The 22,940-nt window shown below is 39.7% G+C and overlaps 1 protein-coding gene across 1 annotated transcript in view; it reads right to left on the bottom strand.

Annotated features, from left to right (window-relative positions):
- Positions 1 to 22,734, bottom strand: part of pax9 (paired box 9) — a 32,006-nt gene extending 9,272 nt beyond the window's left edge. Inside the window, exons 1-3 of the mRNA XM_002935348.5 lie at positions 22,493 to 22,734; positions 21,411 to 22,031; positions 16,729 to 16,865 (exon numbers count right to left, since the gene is read on the bottom strand). Coding sequence (XP_002935394.1) covers positions 16,729 to 16,865; positions 21,411 to 22,031; positions 22,493 to 22,496 — 762 coding nt within the window. The 5' untranslated portion in view covers positions 22,497 to 22,734. The remainder of the gene's footprint in view (positions 1 to 16,728; positions 16,866 to 21,410; positions 22,032 to 22,492) is intronic.
- Between the last annotated feature and the right edge of the window lie 206 nt (positions 22,735 to 22,940).

The raw sequence follows: 22,940 nt of genomic DNA, 5'->3' as shown, positions 1-22,940 counted from the left end.
AATGCTGGGAGAATACTCTGCTCCTGCTATTACCAAACAATACTATATACTTTTGGGGTCAGTATACAGCTTCTCTCCAATCTCATGTGTGGTAAATGCTGTCAGTTTCCCCAAACTGCTATAATTTTGCTCACAGGACGCACCATCTTTTGCAGAACTACAACTTCCAGCATGCGTCTGGTAGTAAAGCTGCTGAGATGATGCTGGGAGCTGTAGTTTGCTCAACATCTGGAATGTTAAAGGTTGTTTATCTCTGCCCTCTGTGTATGGAAATGTTAATATAAGTATCTGCAGATGTACAAACATACACTTTAACACACACACACAGAATAATATATGAGCTAAAGATTTTTCCTCGCTTCTGAGTAACACAAGTAATTCTGCCCGTCTGTAGATGCTGACATGGAGACTGATTAGGAACACCATGCATCTGTTATATCCAGAGAAAACAAAATGCACTATATTTATCAAAGAAATCCATTACTGTTGTAATGGTGTATATGCTTTTTTTGTGTGTATATAGAATAATGTAAAACACCAGGCAGCACAGCCAGTATTCCAAAAACAGCATGGATGACAATTTTCAATTCAAATATGTAACACATTGGTAGGGAATGCCTGCTCACATGAACTCAGATCTGCCCAGTTTATGTGATATGAACAACATAGCTAGCACAGCTTAACCAATGTCCCCCCTTTGAGAATGCCCTGCCTCAGGTTCCTGAGGAGAAATAAGTACTGTAGAGCTTATATCCCACAATGCATCTGGCAAGCTTTCCTGAAGCCTGACAGACAAGGCCCGATGAGTAGAAAACCTGGCTGATGAATCAGATATATGGTTATCACCATAACTTAATTAGCAGAAAAGTGACAAAGCTGCTTTTGTTTTAATATAATGCATCATTAAGAGGCCTAAATTCAAATATATCCCTATATGACTTGCCATATGGTAAGCAGTGATTCAGCCATTTTCAGTGAACCACCTGTAAGCTATCATGCTTAAGCTTAATACCTGGCTGATTAGAGCCTTTAGGGCTTGGAGTTTGACAGCCTTCCTTTTAGTTCAATAAAGACTGTTTAACTCATGGTTTGTTATAAAGAATTTACTCATCACTACTACATTTTCTAGTACATACACACAAATATACCAATGAAGCACATATGAAAAAGGTATCCTGCTATATATATATATATATATACTGTATATATATATATATATATATATATATATATATATATATATATATGTTTTGACTGCACATTCTAAGAAAATGGACAAAGCAAATGCTACATATTTACTTTCCACTGAGAATGACCATGGATTGCACAAGGCATTTGGGTTCCTATCCAACTCAGTAGTACTCTGTTTCTCTTGATCATTTGCACGCCCAGGATTCTGTGTGTGTTTGTTTTTGTAGGATAAATCAGAAATGATCCCTTCAGAGCACACTTAGATCATTTACTCTAGTAGGGAAAAGTCCCTTGGGGCATCTCTCTCACCTCCAGATTTAAACTGCCTAGGATTTCATGTCTGCCGTTTGTAAATATATCATTTACTGGGAAGGGTATGTTACTTCTAACTCCCTTCAGCAACACAACCAGAGGATGCCTGTGGTTTGAGGCTCGGGAATCAGTTGAAAAAAAAATTTGCATGCCATATTAATTGCATTAAATACATCCTGTCCTGTAAGTGAATGGACAAAAGAAAAAGAAACATTGCAGAGATAAGGATTTCACAAGCAAATTGAACTGAAAACATATGCCAAGATTGGCTTGCTAAAATGATTTTCTGTTTATATTCTTTTCTTGCAACAATATCCAACAAGCCCAGAGATTATTACTGATGTAATATAATGTTTCCTGTAACCAGGTCTGGAGCTTTGTTAGGAGCCTTCAGCCTGAGGGGCCCCTAGTTCAGTAAGTAAAAAGTACATATTTTAAAGATGGCCATATGCAGGCCAAAGTTTAGGTTATTCAGCAAATTGTTCAATCTGACCATCCAAATGAATGGGCAGATATCATTGCTCTGGATATGTGGGCATGCACCAGTGTAAGTCTTAGACAATCCAAATATTATGTCTGTACACAACACCTGTGATCCAATGGGATAAACCAAAGCCCCTCCCAGGGGACTAATACATGCACTAAAAGGGACTAAAAGCAACCAGACTCCCTGACTACATTGTCGTCTAATAATTGTTATTGGACAATAAGCAATCAGCTGGTATGATACTACAAACACAGGCTGGGAATGGTTGTCATTGTGATAAATAGTTGCTGGGCATCCTTTACATAATTATTTTTATGTTTGGGCCCCACCCTTATGTATTGGCCTGCAAACCAAGGATCATCCATGTTGGTGCAAAAACAGTATCTATAACTGCCCAAGATCAGTATGATGCCCAAGTACAGGGCAAATGCCACACCAATCCAAAGTGGCCACCAATGTATTCCAACCAAGATTTCCCTCTAGGTCATTTGTTTAAGGGCAGTGGCACATGGGGAGATTAGTCGGCCATGATAAATCTTCACTATTGCGAGTGACTAATCTCCCCGAAATGCCATCCCACTGGCAAGAATGTAAATCGCTGCCAGATTCTTGCCAGTAGAATGGCATGTTAGGGAGATTAGTCGCCCGCAAAAATGAAGATTTATTGCGGGCGACTAATCTCCCCGTGTGCCACAGCCCTAAAAAAATTCTCATGTGAGTTCTTTGAACATATGACTTTAAAAATACAGTGTTTTGCCAAGGTCATCTTATCAATCGCACAACTGTGAAAGACATGCACATATGTAAACAAAATAATAAAAAAAACATTTGTTAAAGCCAGTTACAATTCATAAAATTAAAAGTGATGGCACAATGTGCAAATCCAAAAATAATTGGACCAGCTAATCAAAATCTGCAGACAATCTATTCATCTTTTATATCAGATTCTTTTTTTATGACTATATTGAGGCCAATCAATGAATGAATCACCTGTGTTTGAGTTTATTGCACAGCATTGTGCCCCCTGTAATACAACAGAATTTCAGATTCACGCATGGTCATATGTATTTGTTAAGCCACAAGGTTACAAGTCGATTGAGCAGACGTAGCAATGTTTGGCTTTAGGGTTTTAGTTGAAATCTAGAATTTGATGAAACGGGGAACTCCTGAAATAGCTTCTAGGGCTATAACTAACTGAATAATGTTGTCTCTTGTTTTAAATAAGATCTCTGTTATTAGGTAATAAGACAGAAGCTAACCCAAAACCTCTTGTGCCAGGAGCTGTGCCTCATAACAAAACCAGGCTTATTACAGAGCAATGCAGCAGTTAGTGGATGTTTAAACTGAACAAGAAAAAAGAAACCTGATGTTCACCAGGCTTTTGAAGTGGAGTTACCCAGTAAGATCCCTATGTGAAGGCTATTCTAAGGCAGCTAAGTAATATGTGTGCATAAAGAACAGAGATAGGCAATCTATGGCTCACCGGTGGATGCAATGTCACAGCTCCAAGCATTCTTTGGTTGCTAAAAAGGAGTACAAGTTATAGTTACTCAACCATTGATTAGACCTTCCTACTTATACGGTCACCTCCCTTTATGTAAAAAATACTGGCCTTACAACCTCTTTAGTCCTTTTCCCCCACTGTAACTGTTGGAGTCGAATACTGGTTGTATTACAACCCTAGCTGTGCTAGCGTTCAAGGTCTATTAAATGCAGCAAATAAAACGGCTATGTAGAGGCATCTGCTAGCTGAGGGAGTTGGTAAGGGTCATTTATGACCACAAGGGCAGTGTACAAAGTGTGTTTTAGACACAAATTGCCATGTTTTTTAACTCAGAATGCAAAATTTACCTAGTTTCTTCATAACTGTGGCCACAAGGGTATATTGCATCTGATGCAACTGATGTAGCAAAAACCCAATCGTGTTGCATATTTTCAAAGTCGGCATTGCATAATTTCCAGTATGGAAACACAATTTAACATTTGTACCCAATTCTTTAGGTGCAAATATGCTGCACCCATTAATGCAGCCTGCTGTGGGAACCCTAGGGTTACTTTCACCTCCAAGCTCTATTGTTCCCCTGCATCAGTAGGAAAACATGCGCAATTCAGATTCTTAAATGATCCGTTGTATATTTTTCTCACTGTCTTTATGGTTCCTGTGAAATTTTTCTGGCTTGGGTAAATTCTTGGCACCTGTAATTGCCTCTGCATTCTGCCAAAGATACACATGGCTTACAGGTGGCTATAAAATATCTTTCGTGATAATCTTCCTTTACAGGAGTACAAAGAAAGTCACATAAATTAGCATAGCTAAAAATAGAATTAAAAAATACAGAGGCCTCCTGAAAGATACCAGAAAGATAAATAAGAAAGATATATTATCTACATATGTTAGCACACAGCCTAAATGGCAGTAATTACAGACAAATGCCTAAACTGCTCTTAATGCCTTCACGGTATGATTAATTTCTATGACATTTAGACATATTATGAGCCTTACGGGAGCAGTTCATTATGTGCAAATGACCAAAATGTGGCAGAGAAAACAAAATATAGATACAACAATAAAGAGACTGTCAGAAATATATGCATCTTTCTTTTCTTGGTTTACAATAAATATGCCACAATTTTAACTACTCAAACTGAGGTGGTCTAAAACTGATATAAATAAAGCAGCACTAAATAAATGAGTCTTATTGGCTGTTACCTGCCCTGTATAACTGATTTATGGTAAAAATAAAAAGCTTCATTTGCTTCATTATGACACTTTCTGCCTCCCCTGCCCATGGGCTGATATCATCCAACAGATCTGCCAACTCCTTGGCCTCTTGCTCCCAACCTGAATTGTGCTGACTGCTCCTAACTTGAATCTCAAGAGAATTAGGCTGCAATATAATGTTTGCAAGATGAACCTCAGGCAGAGTTATGGTAGAAGTAAAACTGAAGGGTTAATGGGACATTAAGAAAACTGGAAAAGAGAACTTTTGGCTGCTGAGCTGTAATCGCCACATGGTAATATTTGTAACAAATAGTAATATTTGTGCTTTAGCCAGTGGCACAGGTTGGTGAGCAGAACAGAATGCCTAGTCAGTGGCACAAAAGAACAAGTGATAAAGGTGAATTAGTAAGTGGTTCAGATAAGTTAGTAGCACAGGTTGGTCAGTCAGTGTTAAGGACAAGTGAGTAACATAGGTGGGTCAGTCAGTGGTACAGGCAAGTGATGGTTGGGTTGGTGGTTGGGTTGGGTCAGTGGTTGGGTCATGGTTTGGTCAGTGGTACAGGTGATGCTAGTCAGTTGGGCTAGTCAGTGGTACAGGGGATGGATCAATGTATGTGGCAGGGCCGTATCTTGGTGTAAGCAGGTTAAGCACCTGCCTAGTACACAGTCATGGGGGGTGCAGCTTTAAGTAAATTTGCAGACCAGGCCTACAGGCAGACCAGTAAGGAAGAGCAAAAGCTACAGATTGGGGTGGTGAGGGAGCAGGGTCCTCAACAATGTCAGGTATGGGAAATGGTTGTGGTTGCAAGTGTGCAGGAGGGGGGCTGGCAGGGTGTCGGGTCAGTTAGCCTTGGGTGGCAATACTACTTGGCCTGGCACTGGCATGTGGCACTAGAAACACGTGTGAATGTATAATGTTGGTTGCTTAGTCATTGGCAAAGAAGAGTAATGTAGGTGGGCTTGTAATATTATTCCCTTTTCTTAAAGCAAGTGGTGACAGTGCTCAACACCTACTTTAATAACAGGTTGGAATTGAATAGCATTGTTGCAGTGTAAATGCCGCTTCTCTGAAGTAACCATTGTCCCACTACATGTCACCTCCTTCAGGACTGACATGCCGGGGTTATTCATTAGAAGACTGCCGTACTATTGGTGGGATCGAGGGTAGAGGGTAGGGCTGAAGCATTTCAGGTCAGGAAAGGAGTGGAGAACCCAGTGGGTAAGCAAAGAAACTTTCTGGGCAAACTGTGAAGCCTGCTGAGCTGCATTCCTCCTAATCCTTGCAACCCTCAAAAAAGCCTTACTATTATGACTTTCTGTCTGCCTGCTTTGGATGGGGGAATTTATTTGTCCTTGTCAGTTGATTCTCTCTCTGTTGCCACTCAGACAGAGTGTATAAACTTTTCTTTTTATCATATTACTGGCCTATGCACAATTCTAGCACAAGCTCATTCTGAAGGCCTATTTTCCCCTTTTATTGCCATTTATTACATGAGCTCCTAACAGGTAATGTAGTATGTCAGAAAATGTGCACCATATATATTAACTTGTGGCAATCAATCAGGAAAACACATTTACTGGTCACCTGTTTGAAAGTAAATATATAATTGGTTGTTCAGATGTAAATGACCCATGTGTTATAAGACTTAAGCATGTAGCATGCCATGGTATCAATCATACTGAACAGGTCCATGTGCTGCTTTGCTGAATGCTTCTAAACTATTTGATCATTTACATTTTATCCTTCAATGCAAAATGGCAACCACCTTTAATAAAGGGTACAAATCAAATAATAGAAGCCTGAAAAGATATCAGTATAGCAAAACACAAACTCTTTTATGGTACTAATAAAGATGACTGTTGGTAACTCTACCATGCAGTCCCACAGCCTTGTTGTTAGGTACAAGGGACTCTAGCAACCTGATCACAGTAAGCAAAATCATAGTCACAAAAACATGAAAACCTACTATAATTCACAAATTGGCTTAAAATATTAAATCTACATCATACTTAAGGTAAAATAATATTTACTGTATACAATGATATGGGAGCTAAAATTCTGTCTCGGGATCATTTGCGCAGAATGAAAGGCCTACAGTATTCTTTGTAGAAGAAAGTAAAGTTGGAATGTGTAAACTGCGTTTCATACACAGGCGCATTTTACATAGTCCCTCCCTGAAAATGCTTTTCTAAAGTGATACTTTTAACCATTCTTTGCCCTGAGGAAGCTTTCTTACTTTTACTGTACATGCTGGGCCTAGTTCAATAATACACATGCCAATGCAGAGTATTGTAACATGCTTGACATTACCATTATCTAGACCTTTTTGGTGGTGGAGGGAGCTCAATACAAGGCAGGAAATCTGGGCATGAAGACTGAGCAAAATATATATATATAGAGAGAGAGAGAGAGAGAGAAGGGGGGAGGGGCAATCACTTTCCAATAAAGCAACTTGTCTGGGTGCAAACAAGTATATATTTATTATCCCAAAGACAATAATTCCCAACTTTACACACTAAACAATAAGTGATTCTTACCTCTGTTTATTTACTCTGGGCCTATATTGGATACACATGGATGGCCAGAAATTACAGGGACAGCTGTAGCTGATGTTGTCCATGAAAACAATACACAGCAATTAGTTTTTTTTCAGTTTCTTGAAGAAACAAAAGTGTCCTTTAACACTATCCTAATTGTCAGTAATGGTTTCTAATATGATCAGAGCATTTACTGCTTTAATTTATGTGTCAGTTTGTCAACATTTGGCTCCATTCAGTGATATGGTGTGTATGTTTGTGCGTGTGTAAGCTCAGGGGCAGCACTGAGCTCTAACATCCCAAAGAATCTATAAGCCCCAGGATACTGATAAGAATATCTTTTTAGTGCAACTGATCCGCGTTCTGCACAGTCAGAAGTAGACAGACTTCTGCAAAGACTTAAAAAAAAAAAAAAAAGATTATTTATATTTATAAAATGTGAGGAGGCTAACAACAGAACCAGCAGACACAAGGGCTCCTGCTGTATACAATTTCCAGACTAATAAGCAACTTCAATAAATGTATGGGTAACAGATGATCTCCCTTAACATTTGGGGAATTGATGGACCAGATTTTATAGAAAGCCAGTAACTTTTAGTTACACCTCCAAAAGCTGCTATACAGCTTCCTTCAAGCAAAATAAAATACTCATAGATTACACTGAAACAGTGCCCCTGTAGGATACTTTGGGATTACTCTTGTTTTACTCACCGACGGACATTAGCCAACTTATTAATGTTTTCATTGTGTCTGACTGGCCAGTACACTGCATTTGCTTCTCACTGCTCATTCTGCCTAACGTTACTATGTATTTAAATGCTCTGCTTGCTGTAAAAACATATTCAGCATTACTGAATCGTGACTCAAAGTTATACGTAATGGCTTATGCTGACAAGTATTTACATAAAGCCTGCATTTTTTAATTTGTGACTTTCTTTATAGAATGAGGAATATTTTCTTTGCCTGCCTCCTATCCAGAGCAGCTCTTGCATATTTATTGAACATATGGCAGCCAAGGATACGCAAAGGTACATTGCCTTGGCTGGTGTGTTAAATACAACATGCACAATGAGAAATAACTTGGTATAGATGCCAATACGCACATACACACGAGCATGCCACAAGATGCAATATGGGCTTGCTGGTTTATAGTTTTTAAAGCACTCATTCATATACCTGCCTGTCCCTATATGTACACAACAAAAGCTGCTAATCGCAGGCTTAGCATATTATCGAGTGATTTTATTGGTTGTACAGAGATCATAGATGTGGTAACCTGCTTATTAATGAATAAAGTGCATGGGATGCGGGGGGGGGCGGGGTAATTTATGCTAAAGTCCACAGTTAACCATCCAGCAAAATCTAATATAAATAAAATAGGCAATATAAAAAGTATACTTCAGGTATGGGATCTCAGAAACTGTTATTTATAAAGCACTGAATTACAGGAAGGTTATCTCCCATAGAGCCAATTTTGTGTAAATACAGGTATGGGATCCATTATCCAGAAAGCTCCAAATTACAGAAGGGCCATCTCCCATATTTTATTCAAATAATTCAAATTTTAAAAAACAGTTTCCCTTTTCTCTGTGTTCGTAAAACAGTACCTTGTATTTGATCCCAACTAAGATATAATGAATCCTTATCGGAGTCAAAACTACCCTATTGGGTTTAATTAATGGTACAGAATTTTTTAAGTAGGCTTAAGGTATGGTAATCCAAACTGCTGAACAATCCCTAATCTAAAAACCCCAGGTCCCGAGCATTCTGGAAATAAGTCCCATACCTGTACATTTTTATTTTTAATAATTTCCTTTTTCTCTGTAATAATAAGACATTACATTGGCAGATTTATTAAAACTTCAATTTATCTCGTTTTATTTTTTTTTTTTTTTGTTGAACTACGAATAAACTCGTTTCTACAAATATCAGACTTTTACCAAACAATCTGACATGAAAAAGTCACAGAAAAGTCAGGAAAAGTGTGACTTGTCACACAAAAACCAGAGTCACAAATCATAAAAACTCGCAAAGAAGCAAAGAAAAATTTTCCAGGGAAGGGAAGAGACATCTGCCATTGACTTCTACATGATCTCGACAGGCTTTAGAACAGAAAAACGCATAATGATTTTTCCTGCAACATTTTTTGGGTTTGCAACTTCTTTGGAGTGAATAACCCTAACACAATAAAGTCACAGGTTAGTAAATGCCCCCCCCTAAGTTGATACTTTTAATTTGATAACTAACTATTGTAAGTATTCAGAATAATTATCAATTATTTTGTCTATATCTTTAAATTATTGGACCACATTTCCAGGGCTTACAATGCATTAAAGAAGTGGAATTTAAAATGCATTGCGGGTGAGACAAAGTGCTATGGGTAATAAGTTAAAAGTGAACAAATAGGCTTAATTAAAACAGGGGCTGATTGTAGAGGCACATATTAACTATAGTCGAGTGTGTGCAATCACATATTTATCCCTTTTACTGTATAATGAGAGATCTGACTGGGCATTACACACTTTTTTGAGTTATGTTCCCTAAAAACCTGGTTTTTAAGTATAGTGAATAGAATGACAACATTGCTTTCCTCCCTGTGAAATAACAACACCAAAACTTTCACCAAATATGAGTAGTTATTGTTATTTATCCTTATTCCATATTTTGAAAAGCAAACATTTAAAAAAGTCATTTCTGCATGCCAATTTATATGCTTTTAGGGACGGCCAACAGCATTAATGTATCACGGTACTGGGGGGTCTCATATAGTATTTGTTACATTTTGTAAAAATTGCAGGGGAATGATACTATAAAATTGTAGCAGATTGTTGCTGACAATCTGAACCTTTCTATAAATGTCATTTTTTTCACATATTGACGCTCCCTCTGAACAAGAAAAAACTGCAATATGGACTTGCGTAAAACACACTGCCTCAGGCTATAGTAAGACTGTTGGAAGTGAGTTATCAACGTACAGTGAATAATGACTCCCCCTCCCCAAGTAACTTTCAACGAGAAGGAATTTTTGTGCAATATATAAATGACAAATATAACACATTTTAAGGGGGGGGCACAGCATAAAATGTTTTTCAATGACAAATATGATTTGCAGGTACAAATGATAAATTATATGTACTAAATGTGCTGAAAGATTTCTGTCTCGCAGTAGAGTTATTTTCACATGAAACCCAGTGAAGTCAACTAGATGGCACAAAGTTTTGCCAGAAGAAGCTTAAAATCTACTGATAAAGGCTTGCTTATGGTTAATAAAGAGACTACAGATTGTAATGAAAATACCCAAACGGGAGGCTACCATTACAAGGCAGTAATTCTAGTTTAAATATTATTTATTTTAATTTATACTGCACCAACATATTCTGTAGGGCTTATAGAAATTCTACATCATCATACACTGGAGTACCCTGAGAAAACTAATAATAAGGGGGACAATAAACTGCTTGCACCACCATACTATCTAGTGTATTTCTAGTGCAGACGCTGCAATTTTTCTTCCATAGAATTATACAGGGAACAAGAGACATCAGCTGAGATATTGGGAGAGGAGATTTCATGATCAGAATAGAAAGGTTTTTTGTGAGTGATTAGTGATTGATTGGTGAGTTTTACAATGGGTTCCAGGTCTGGACTGGCAATCTGTAGATTCTGGCAAATGCCAGAGGGGCTGCTGTAAGATGCCATAGACAGTCACTATTTATTGGGCTGGAGGGGGGCTGTTTGGGCCCCTGTGTACTTGGAATGCCAGGGCCTATTTTGAATCCCAGTCTGGACCTGATGGGTTGGTGCCCTTTTTAGCAGAAAAGTGCATATATAAGTAATATTATTACATGTAATATTTAAGTTGTTTACCACTTAGTAGTAATTGATCCAGGCAGCAATGTAACAACCCTATTGAATAAGGAAAAGTTGACCTCTTGTAAATCCTGCTATGTCAGATTGTTACTACATATGCAGATTTAGCACAAACGGTATTTAAAGAGCGAGCCCAGTTTGCCTCTTATATGCCTTTGTATTTGTATTGCCTAAAATCTGGATATTTTGAAATACACATGGACTCCCGGGCCCCCAATTCAAACATGTGCAGGCTTGTTAGCTTATTTGTATGAGAAGGGGGTAAAGCCTGATGTTTGTATTAGTTCACCCCTGTATGCAATGTTCTAGCTAAATGCATGGAGCTATGTGGCCTCATTCCTTCTCTGCATACTGGCATTTCTGCAGAATTCAGTGGTAGAAACGTGATCTGTTTGTGAGCAAAAGGGTTTTCCTTTACACTGCAGCTTTCCTCATCCTTCCTAAGCAATATGGCAGCTTCATACTTATAAGTGAATAAGGAAAGGAGAGATGCTTTTTGCAGGCAATAACATCTGTACATAGATTTTACTGTCTGGGCAAAACAAAATAGATTAGGATATACTTTATATTTTGGGAAATGAGCAGCAAATAAATATCCGGTATAAGAGGAAAAGAATTGTGGGAAATTAAAAGAAAGAAAAAAATAGGTCAGGAACCAAACAATAGAAATCCAAGAAGGATAATCAAAGGGGTAAAGGCTGTTGAATAAATATGATTTAACAATATAATCTGCCTAAATATTTCTATTTTCTAAATATGTCTATTTTCAGACTTTTTAGATTCAAGGTCCTTTGCACTCCAGAATTAGTTCTGGGACCCAGTACCTTATAGTATGTTTGTTTATAAATCAGTGATGGGCAACATGCAGTGTTTGTGTGTTCATGTGTGGTCCCTGACTATCCATATATTTGATGCTGGTACACAGTAAAATCCATTTTTTTATAAAATAAAATAAAAGTTGTTGTTTAACCATAGGGGAGCAGACCCTATTACTGTAGGAGGAGCATGAGGGTAGCTATAGCCTAGTAAGATCCCACTATCTGGGTTTTCGCCCCCTGACTGTACCTACAACCCCACAATCACCACCTTGTGTGCTGGCCCAAGAAATATCCTATGCTGGGAGGCATGGCTTGCAATGTTAAATCCTGAAAAGAAAGATGCCCGAATTTTCTTTTGTGCAACCTTCTAGAAACAACACAGACTATATGTGTAGTATAATGGATAGCTAGAGCAATTACTAAATGAAGTATCACTGTACTGGTTTAATCGAAGGTGGATTCATTTACTTTATGTGCATGCAGATAAACATTTCTAAGCATTCCATAAAATATTTGCAGGCAGCAGACATAGGCTTCCTGGTGGGTCCCAAAGTACAGAGTCAATTAATCTTCAATTAAAACAGGGCAATGGTGCTTCATGCAGTAATTGCTTGGACAATCCATTATGATGCACATACATTACATGCTGTTTATAGCTTAACAAAAGAATAGGGGTACCTTAACATTTATTAAGCTACATAAAATTCAATATGTGGACCTTTTGGGTCATCAGGGGCTACATGTGACGCATAGATCAAACTCTTGTATTTTAAAAGCTCTAGAGATGAAGGAAACATTGCCAGATCAGTCATCCAACAAGAGTTTCAAGGAAAGTTAAGCCCCCAGATCTCACCCTAAATGGCCTACAGGCTAAGACCCCCATCGACTGATTTGTAGAGACAGCATGATACCCAAACACTGTAATGGGAAGCGGCTGTCAGAAGTTCTAAGCATTTTGATTGTGGTTTTCTCTAAGAAGATTAAGATTGTGGCCTGGTGTTCTATGGCCCTAAGATAATATAATTACTTGTATTAGTATAGGTTACCCTCCCGTGGAAAGTATGCAGTAGATTCATGTGGGGTACCTCAGCCCACCTCTGAATAATGCTGTTGAATGGATAAAAGAAGCTCAAAATCTTGCTCACACATTTCAGTCCATGTGCAGCTGGACCTTCTATCTGTATTACGGGCTGGATCCTAACAGGTCATGAAAGTTGCCAGCTGTAGGGGGGGGGGGCGATGTGGTGGAGCAGAGACTTTTTCTTTCTTTCTTGGGGGCAAAAGAGGCCAAGTTATGTCCCTGGTTAAGCTGAATGCATTATCAATATGATCTGACTTCCCCTAACTGCAATGTTGGGCTGAACCTGGCCACACACAGACTGATTTAAGCTGCTAGCATTGCCCCTCTAGACCAATTTGGCAGCTTATGTGACCTTCTATGGGGTCAAACAGACTGGCTGCCAGCTGATATCTGGCAAAGAATCGGACAGTTATCTCTTGAGTTGATTTAAATATCTCATCAAGAGAGAACCATACTGGCCTGCTGATGCAGCCCTTTCCCTGCGTAGCCCCCATCATGATCTGATCATTAGCCTGGAGGCCAAAAAATTCAACCAGCCTGTGTATTCCTAAAGCTGGGCGTACACACACCGTTATTATTGTAAGAGACAAGGTTTTGTATGATATTCAGTGCGTCTATGGTTGATTGGCAAGATGACCAATATTGGGTGCTGTTGAAGCGCCCGAGCAAAAGCAGCATTTAGGGCTGAATCTTCAGATAGGGGTAGAATTCCTATTGTTTCTATCTGATGATTCAGCCCTGAACGTCAGAGAAGGATACGACCAATATGTTCACAGGAAAGATCGCAATTGTAACGTGTATGGCCACCTTAACTTTCATTGTCTAAATTTACATGGATACAGTAGTAACGCACTAACTATAAGCTGTTGGATTTGGTTTACAGTACTGAGTAAATTACGCTGCATATAGACAAATATCTTGTGTTCAAAATGTATCAGTGTTACTGTTCTCACAATACCCAGCATCTAGTGAGATTTTTGGCTACATATCAAAAAGAGTATTTATAAGAAAATGTGCCTAAAATGTAAGAAAAAAAACCATAAACCATTTCTTAGCAATTATACCCTGTAAGAAAGTGTAAGGGAGGCAGGAGAATCCTTAATGGAGCTGATCAGTGCAGTCAGCTAATGAATCATTACGCACAAAGCTTTAAAACAAGCAAAAAAAGCATAAAAAATAGGGCCCCACAGCAAAATCTTCTTTAGGGGCCCCAAAGCTATGGGAAGACTACTTACTTCATAAACATACAGTGTAATTACACAGGGTCTGCGGCCTCTGTTGTTACAGTCCTGGCAAGCCTAGAGCATGTGTATTGCCAGCACTTACACAAACACATCTGGGCTATTTCTAATTAGACATTTACTATAGGTGAGTACGCCCCCCCCCTTTCTTTTTTTCTTGTTATATAAACTAAAACATATTTTTTTATAATGTTTCTTTTCTCATGATAAAAACAAGGATCCCTTAACAAGAACTTAAGTCCTATGGGCAAAATGTGCAACCAACCCGCACCCCCAGTCCCATCACTGTGCTCTAATGCCCATTTTTATATGCATACACACATAAATTGGGGGGAAAATCTATATCCCAGCACAGTATTTTAAGTTCCCCTGACAAATACAGGTGCAGATTTTAAAGATAGTTATTTCCACACTTTGAAGCAATAATTCTATTACTCCTTTAATATGCAAAAATTAATTGAAGGGTTGGTTCACTTTTAGATGTGATATAGACAATGATATTCTGAGGCAATTTACAAATGGTCTTCATTTTTTAATTTTTATGGTTTTGTAGTTAACTTTTTTGTTTAGTAGCTCTCCAGTTTGGTATTTCAGCAGCCATCTGTTTGCTAGGGCCTTATTTTCCCTAGCAACCAGGCAGTGGTTTGAGTCAGAGACTGGAATAAGCATGCATAGGAGGGGCACTGAATAGTAAGATAAGTAATAGAAAGTAACAATAACAATAAAATTGTAGCTTTAGGGAACAGTAGTTTTTTGGCTGCTGGGATCAGTGACCCCCATTTGAAAGCTGGAAAGATGTAGATGAGGAAGGTAAATGTGTATAGTGAATAGACTGCCTATAATCACTTATACAGGTGGAGATCCTTGGGACTTATCCCAGAGATAAGAGCTCTGATTCAATAAAGCTCAATATTTCTTAAGGTGTAATTATAACTTGTATTTACTCCATATTTCCAATGTTACATACACATATTAGAAGTCAGCATGGTGGGTGAAATTTACAATTCAAAGTACTAAACCGGCCATATTTTGTACTGCTGTTTAGAGAAACTGGGCCAATCCCTCATAAACAAGTATTCTCACTGCTGTTTAGTAAATCTGGACCACAACTTCGTGTATTAACTATGCACAGTATATTTTGTTCTTTGAGCTCACTTGACAATTGGAATGTGTAGTCATGTACCAGCCCAAGTTATCTGCTGGCTGGAAGTCTGTAGCATGGGGTGATGATTGGCAGATGGGGCTGATGTGGGTGCTGCCCCTATATCTGCTTATTTAGCCCTATTTTGGGGAATGTTACTGTAAAGTTGCTGTAGTACAGCTCAGTGAGAACCCTCTGTAGGAGAGCGGAGAGAGTCGGCAGTAACTGTGTCGCAGCGGCACAAGCGAAACGACGTTTACACTGTTTCCCTTTAAACACTATGGATGATTTTGCGGTTCGTGTTTGCGACTTGTGTGCACAACGAAATAATAATGAGAGAACCCTACCCCATCCCGACCTGTGCTCTATAGATAGGGTGCAGAGGAACAGCGATCAGCATTTTGTTTGTATTCGATCAAATGTGCGCGGTGGTGACCAGACGCACATACTGCGAGGGAAGCAGCGGCAGTCGCACTTCAGTTTGTGCAACTAAGTAATGCTTCGGCCAGTACAACCGGCTATTGCTAACAGGGATAATATCTGTTTTTAGTAGAATGTTCTGCGATGATAGATATCGCAAAATACCGATCGCAAGAAATATTCTTATTCTGATTCAAAAACGCGAGGCATACGAATGGGCTTCACGATTCCACTAAAAAACAAGTTTATCGTGCGTTTAACTCACCCTCACCACTACAGGGCTCTTTAGTTAGCACAGACAAACTGGTCTGATACAAATTCTGTTATATATATATATATAATAACAGAACCTACTATGTTTCCAACTTATAATGCAGCAAATAACTGTGCAGATAGCTAAAGTACCCCACAGCGCTGCTAATAGACTAATTTATCGCCCAAAAAACAGTTTAAAGCGACAACTTGCCTGAAAATCCACTTTTTACTCATAAGCCTAAAACTACTGTCATTCCCAGTAACTTTAAAGTTTACCCAGTTTCTGTGTGTAAATTAAACTAGAAACTGTTTAATGAAATTATTTCTCAACTTATACTGCATGGAATGAAACAAGAGGAATATCACGATGAATTAGACTTACAACATCCCACTGCCAAACTCGCTTCTTGGCTTTTAGCCTACATCCTGTAGGGCCACTGGCATTAACCAGAAGGTATCTATCTATCATCTATAATCTTCATCTATGGCAGCACCATAAAGTGAGATACCCAGTGTACAGGTCACGGTTTCCTAATATATTCTTTTAAAATGAAATTGATTTCAAAGACAATTATAACTTTCCCAACTTTCCCCCACGTTGTGATGATTCCAGAGCAAACAGCCCAGAGCAGCAGAGCAGAGGAGAGCTTACCTGGCTGTACTTGACCTCCTGTTCCAGTGAGCTCTTCTCTAAGCCATTGAGGACATGCTGGGCCGACTGAAACGTGTTTCTGCTCAGGCTGCTCCACTCCTCCAGCTTGGGACTGGGGTACGGCGAGGTGTCACTGACTAGGGTGGGGGACATGGCAAGGGTTACTGGCAGACACCAACCAATGTACAGAACGACTTAGGGACAGTAAAGACTCCTATAGACACCTACAGTTTAGCAGCTGCTCTAGTTCTCATTGTATACATTGTGATACATTTATTTATGTTTCCATTGCACTATTCTATCATTTATCTATCTATCTATCTATCTATCTATCTATCTATCAATCTATCATCTATCTATCTGACTGTCTATCTATCTATCTGGCTAACTAGTTATCTATATATCGTGTAAGCAACTTTACAGTAATATTGTGACAAAAATGTAGGATTTTACAGGCATATCTATCTATATATCTACACAATTTATGTATCTCTATGTCTATATTTTATTTTATCTAACAAAATAATATGATATCTGTATAGTAGCATCTCTAGCTGGCTAGCTAAATACAGGTATATTTATCACTATATCTCCATAAAGTTTGACTAGCTATCTTTCCATCATCGATCATACAGAGTAAGACATTGTTGATCTTCCCCAATATGTGTGTACAGTATATATATATCCATATAGTATATATAGTTATATAGAAATGTGCCTAGAATTTTATTCTCAAATTACTGAATACTACAGTAAGAAACGACGACGAGGAAGTAGAATTATTCAGGCTGAACGAATCCTTATTGGCATAATGTAGCGCATTAGCTTTATGTCTTATCCTGTGCCCGGGCAGCAGTACCCATTGGCAGACTGGCAGTGCCACACAGGCACCCAACAGACATAGCAAGCCTGCAGAGTACTGCTGTGATACTGAAATTATGGGTGGGTTTCCTGGCACCCCAGAGCCATGCCCTTCCTACCCCTCATGTACCAAACCTATAATTACTGGCTTTGAAATCAGGTTATTAAAATATTGCGGTGAGCGTCACACTTACGACGAGTGTATATTTTGGCTTTCTGCGTATTTGTCTAGATAGCAACTAGCCAATGTGTGAACTTCACCCTGGGCCCCCAGACAGGCGGTCCCTGCAACTTAGTGAGGGTGTTTGCCTGAGATTTTGGGATAAGGAATGGTGAAGACATCACTTGTCAGTAACGACAATGAGCCCCCAATAATTATCTCCGAGTGATTAATCACATTCTTTATCTGACAGGGCACCAGCATTGCCAGCTTTGGGGATAGGGCAAATTGTTAGGCTAAATCTTCCTTTGCTGCATGGGGGACTCTACAAAGAAGGTGTCAATAAATAACAAACCATACATTTGCCAGTCAGATAGAGGAATAGATGGCAGGGAGACTGGAATCTCCACTTTCTATGGGGAAGAAACTACTGCCTGTGTTTAAAGAAAATTACAAATCTGGAAAATACTTAGCATTCCAAGATTTGTCAGAAATGTTTATTTTACCAAGAGGGGGGGAAATCGTGGCGATTCTCACAGTGCTAGAATAGATGGGATATCAGATGGCAAAGCGATGCTGATAATAATACCCATAGCAGCTTCACTGTCATTTTCTTTCTCTAGATTCTAGGTCATCCAAAAGCTACACTGAGCAGCAACTTATTGTCTGGGCTGAACATGACTGGCATGTAGCTTCTTCAGCCTCTTCTGCTATGTTACAATGTACTACTACTAAGAATCAAGAATATTCTTTTATAATATTCCCGTAAAAAGGGTTTTCATTTTTGGACTCATGCAACCTCAGCTACTACGTAATAATGATGATAATAATAATGACAATAATAACAACAATAATTATTATTATAGTAATTAATAATAATTACTATAATAACTATTGTTATTGTTTTTATAATTAGTAGTAGTATTGTTATTACTATTATAATTTTTAGTTTTATTGTTTTATTTACTTTTTTGCTGTTGATTTTCCCTTTCACTACACGAGCTGGAAAGTTTGTAGGAAATGCTTATTCAAAGGGTTAAATAATAAACGTTTGTCATTTTTTTTTAACCACAACTGCTGCTGCTATGTAATAATAATAATGAAATGTATTCCGACAAGGACTAAATACATAATTACCAAATTACCTAAGCATTATTATTATTATTTGTATAAGTAACCCCTTTGGTATTTGGATTTCAGGATAGTTATTTGGGGGGAGGATAGAAAATTACCAGCATATATTTCTGGAAATGGTTAAGTTGCAAGGAATGACTATGAAGCTACAGTACAGAATTAAACGTATTTTCCCCAGCCCTTATTATTTGGTATTTATTCCCAAACTCCTCACTATTTAATGGCCCATTTGCACTTTCCCCCCTGGAATGGCTCTGCCAGTGGCACAGGTGGCTTCCTCCGATTGCCTCAATTAGTAACGGGACAGGAGAGAGAGGGGCTAGGGCGCAGGCTGCAGTGCGACAGGAGCAGACATTGTTGCACAGAGAGCCAGGCGAGCAGAGGAACCGTTCCAGACAGTTCCCTTGGAGGCTTGAATGCAATGTGGTGTTAATAAAAGAGGAAACCATTAGAGGGATCTACAAACATTCCCAATTTGTAATCTAATTCTCCAATGTTATGTTCTCCCTTTTTTTAAACAGCACATCAGGAAATGGTAAATCTCTGTATATTCCTTGGGAATGTTCCTTGACTTGCTGGGACCCAGGCTGGGCCAGTGCAAACACAAGCATTCGTTCCCTCGTTAGGCAATTAATGGCACAGGGGGGAGATCTGGATCTGGGGGTGCAAAAGGGGCACCATGTTACTGAGTCAGATAATTGGAATAAAGCAGAGTGTGGTGTGAGTGCGGCCCCCTTCTACCCAATGCACAACATGAGGCTGTAGGTGCAGGGAAGTCTCCCTGTCGCTCAGATTATGCCCAGAGGTTGTACTTTGTGCCTAAGAATGAAACCAATTATCTGACATTTGAACTTCCTGTCTGGGTGAATTTAGTCTGATTGCACAAGGCAGAGAAGTGAAAGCCTTTCCTTCATTTCCAGCAGGCGTTGTGCTCTTGACAAATCCCTGTGTTTAGTAAAAGTGAAATGAATTTTCTCTACTTACACACACGCTGCAGGGAATGCTATTGCTGGGCCCTCCTGCATATTGGACTTGATCTCCATTGAATAAAGTTTTCATAGGGTGTCTGAACGTATTAGGAATTAAGAATGGGGACAAGGCTCCCCCTATAGCAATTCCTCTTTATTCTTTGTTGGGGATGAGAAGGGGCCCTCCTGCCACCCCCCACAGCCAATAGGCACGTTACATACCGCCTCTTGTTCACACAGAACCGAGTCTTTAGTTAACATGAATAATAGCGAAAGCAATTTCCACTACATTTCTATCATCTATCTATCTATCTATCATCTATCTATCTATCTATCTATCTATCTATCATCTATCTATCTATCATCTATCTATCTATCTATCTATCTATGTATCTCTATCTCTCTCTCTCAGCAGTGGAAATCGTCTTGGATATTATTTCATTCAAAGAAAATAAATCGCTTCAGTTTTTGAAGCTTCATATTACTACAAAAATTATTATGGACGGGCCGATTCTGTATGAAATTTTCATTACCAATTATGTTTAAAATATATTTATATATTATATATATTTAATATATATACACTAGTGGGTTATTATAATATTAATGTAAAAAAATTCTGTGAGTATATTGTGTGTATCAGCAAATTGGATCTAATCGTCACTAGTCACCGGTATTAGCGAATGATTAGCTTTATAATCAGTGTATAATTTTCCTTTATCTAATCAGTATATTAATAAATCATTACATTAGGAGGTAATTAACATTAATAAAGGTGGGACCTAGGCAAGATGAATAGTATAGTGAAAAGTATTTATATATATATATATATATATATATATAGTGAGAGAAAGGAGAATATATTGAATAATTTCGAAAAATTGACAGGTGATCATGTCAATACTTAAACTGCTTCCTATTACATTACAATTATGTTGATATGTTTTGGCGAAATATATATATAAATTTGCCTTAATATATTTATCTATCTGTGTGCCGACTTGGCCTGTATAGAAAAAACATTGTGTCTGTATTGAATGAAATACATAATTGTTCCTGGAAAATGTGTCTGTATAAAGTGAAGCCCTAGAAAAAAAGTTTCTAGATGTAATGGAACCTACCCTAGAAATAAAGGCACCCGTATAGAATAGGATCCATCCTAGAAATAAATAATCCTTTATGAATAAAACCCTGAAAATAAATGTATCTGTAAGAAATGAAACTCTAGAAATAAATGTATCTGTGAGGAATGAAACACTCAATATAAATGTTTTTGTATGGAATAAAATCCTAGAATTAAATATTTTTGTAAGAAATGAAACAGAAATAAACGTTTCGGTATTGAATGAAGCCCTAGAAATAAACGTATCTGTAACGAATGAAACCTTAGAAACAAATGTTCCTGTGTGGAATAAAGCTCTACAAATAAATGTATCTGAAAGGCATGGAATCCTAGGAATAAATGATCCCGTATGGGACTGAAGCCCAAATATAAATGAGTATCCTTCGATCTGAGTGGCAGTTCCCAGGCAGGGAGTGGGGAATAGCCAAGTTCTTACCTTGGTCGGTGATGGAGCGAATCCCAAGGATGTCTGTAACCGAATGGGAAGAGGGCCAGGTCCTTGGCATGCCCATGGTGCCAGGGATGGAGGGCATTCCAGGAGGGGTGGGCACCTTGGCCCCTGCCGCTATGGGGCTGGGGTAGGAATACAGGTGGTTGTAAGGGAGTGCGGAGGCGGCGGCCGGGTGCTGTTTGTGGCTCTCATAGTGGTTCTGTTGGGCCAGGTTCCCGATCTTATTCCGTAGGATCCGGCTGATGGAGCTGACCGAGGGGACGTTGTACTTGTCGCACACCCCATCTGCCAGCAGCCTGTCCCTGATCTCCCAAGCGAAGATGCCCGGGTCCCTCTGCTTGTAAGTCCGTATGTGTTTGACCACAGTGGGGGTAGTGACCCTGGGCTTGCTGCCCCCGATGGCCCCCGGCAGGATGGAGCCGGTCTCGTTGTACCGCGCTAGAATCTTGCTGACACATCCGTGCGACACTCGCAGCTGCCTACTGATATCGCACGGCCGGATGCCCAGCTGCGCCAGCTCCACGATCCGCAGGCGGATGGCATTGGGCAGAGGCCTCCCATTCACAAACACGCCGCCCAGCTGGTTCACTTCCCCGAAAGCGGGTTCTGCAAAGAGACGGGACACGGCTGCCTTTACTGCTCACATTGGCACATAGGGCACACATAGGGCACACCATAGGGCACACCATAGGGCACACATAGGGCACACCATAGGGCACACATAGGGCACACATAGGGCACACTGGGATCCTGCCGCCACCCAATAGCCCCATCTCCCAACTCTGCACCCATCCGCCGGATATACCATTACCCTGGGGGAGATGCCCCTATGGGCCCACAGCTCCCACACAGAGCAGGAGCCCGTAACTCTGCCATTGCTTGAATACTCCCCCCCACTCATTCCCTCAGTCCCAGGGTGTTTGCTGCTGGCCTGTAGGGCTTGTAGGGACAAGGCAATGTAAATAAGAGCGCTGATGGGGCATGTTTGGCACTGAGAAGCGTCCCGCTGCCTGACAGCTCTATTGCATTTACCCAAACCCCCGCTTTGTCCCACCGTGTCTACTTACCCATTGCTCAGCTTGGGCCCCGGGAATCCAGCTGCAGAACTAGCCAAATAATGTTGGACTTGTCAGCGCAGGGAGGGAGCAGGGACCCAAGGCTGAAGGTGAGTCGGTACCTTCCTGCTGCAGCAGCCAGGCTAACTCCTGCATTTCCCTCTAATAGCAACGTGGGCTGGCAGGGCAGAGCAGGACTGTCAGGCAGCCGGGACACGCCCACTCTGGGAAGGGCCAGCCCATCGCCCCACTCCCTATTGGCTGATGTCAGTGACTGACAGCCCCGCATCTTACTGTCCCACAGCTGTCCGGCGTGTTCATCTCAACTGAGGGATTCCACAGACTGCGAGATGGAAAAGGGAGATTTACCCTGAGAGAAGCGGTAAGTCATTCAGTCCATTAGCGATTAGAATATATCCTTATAGCTATCCCTGTACCCCCCACCCAAATGGTATAGTCC

The sequence above is a fragment of the Xenopus tropicalis genome, chromosome 8, assembly GCF_000004195.4.
Source record: "Xenopus tropicalis strain Nigerian chromosome 8, UCB_Xtro_10.0, whole genome shotgun sequence".
Classification (NCBI taxonomy): Eukaryota; Metazoa; Chordata; class Amphibia; order Anura; family Pipidae; genus Xenopus; species Xenopus tropicalis.
This window is presented reverse-complemented; position numbering and strand designations above follow the sequence as displayed.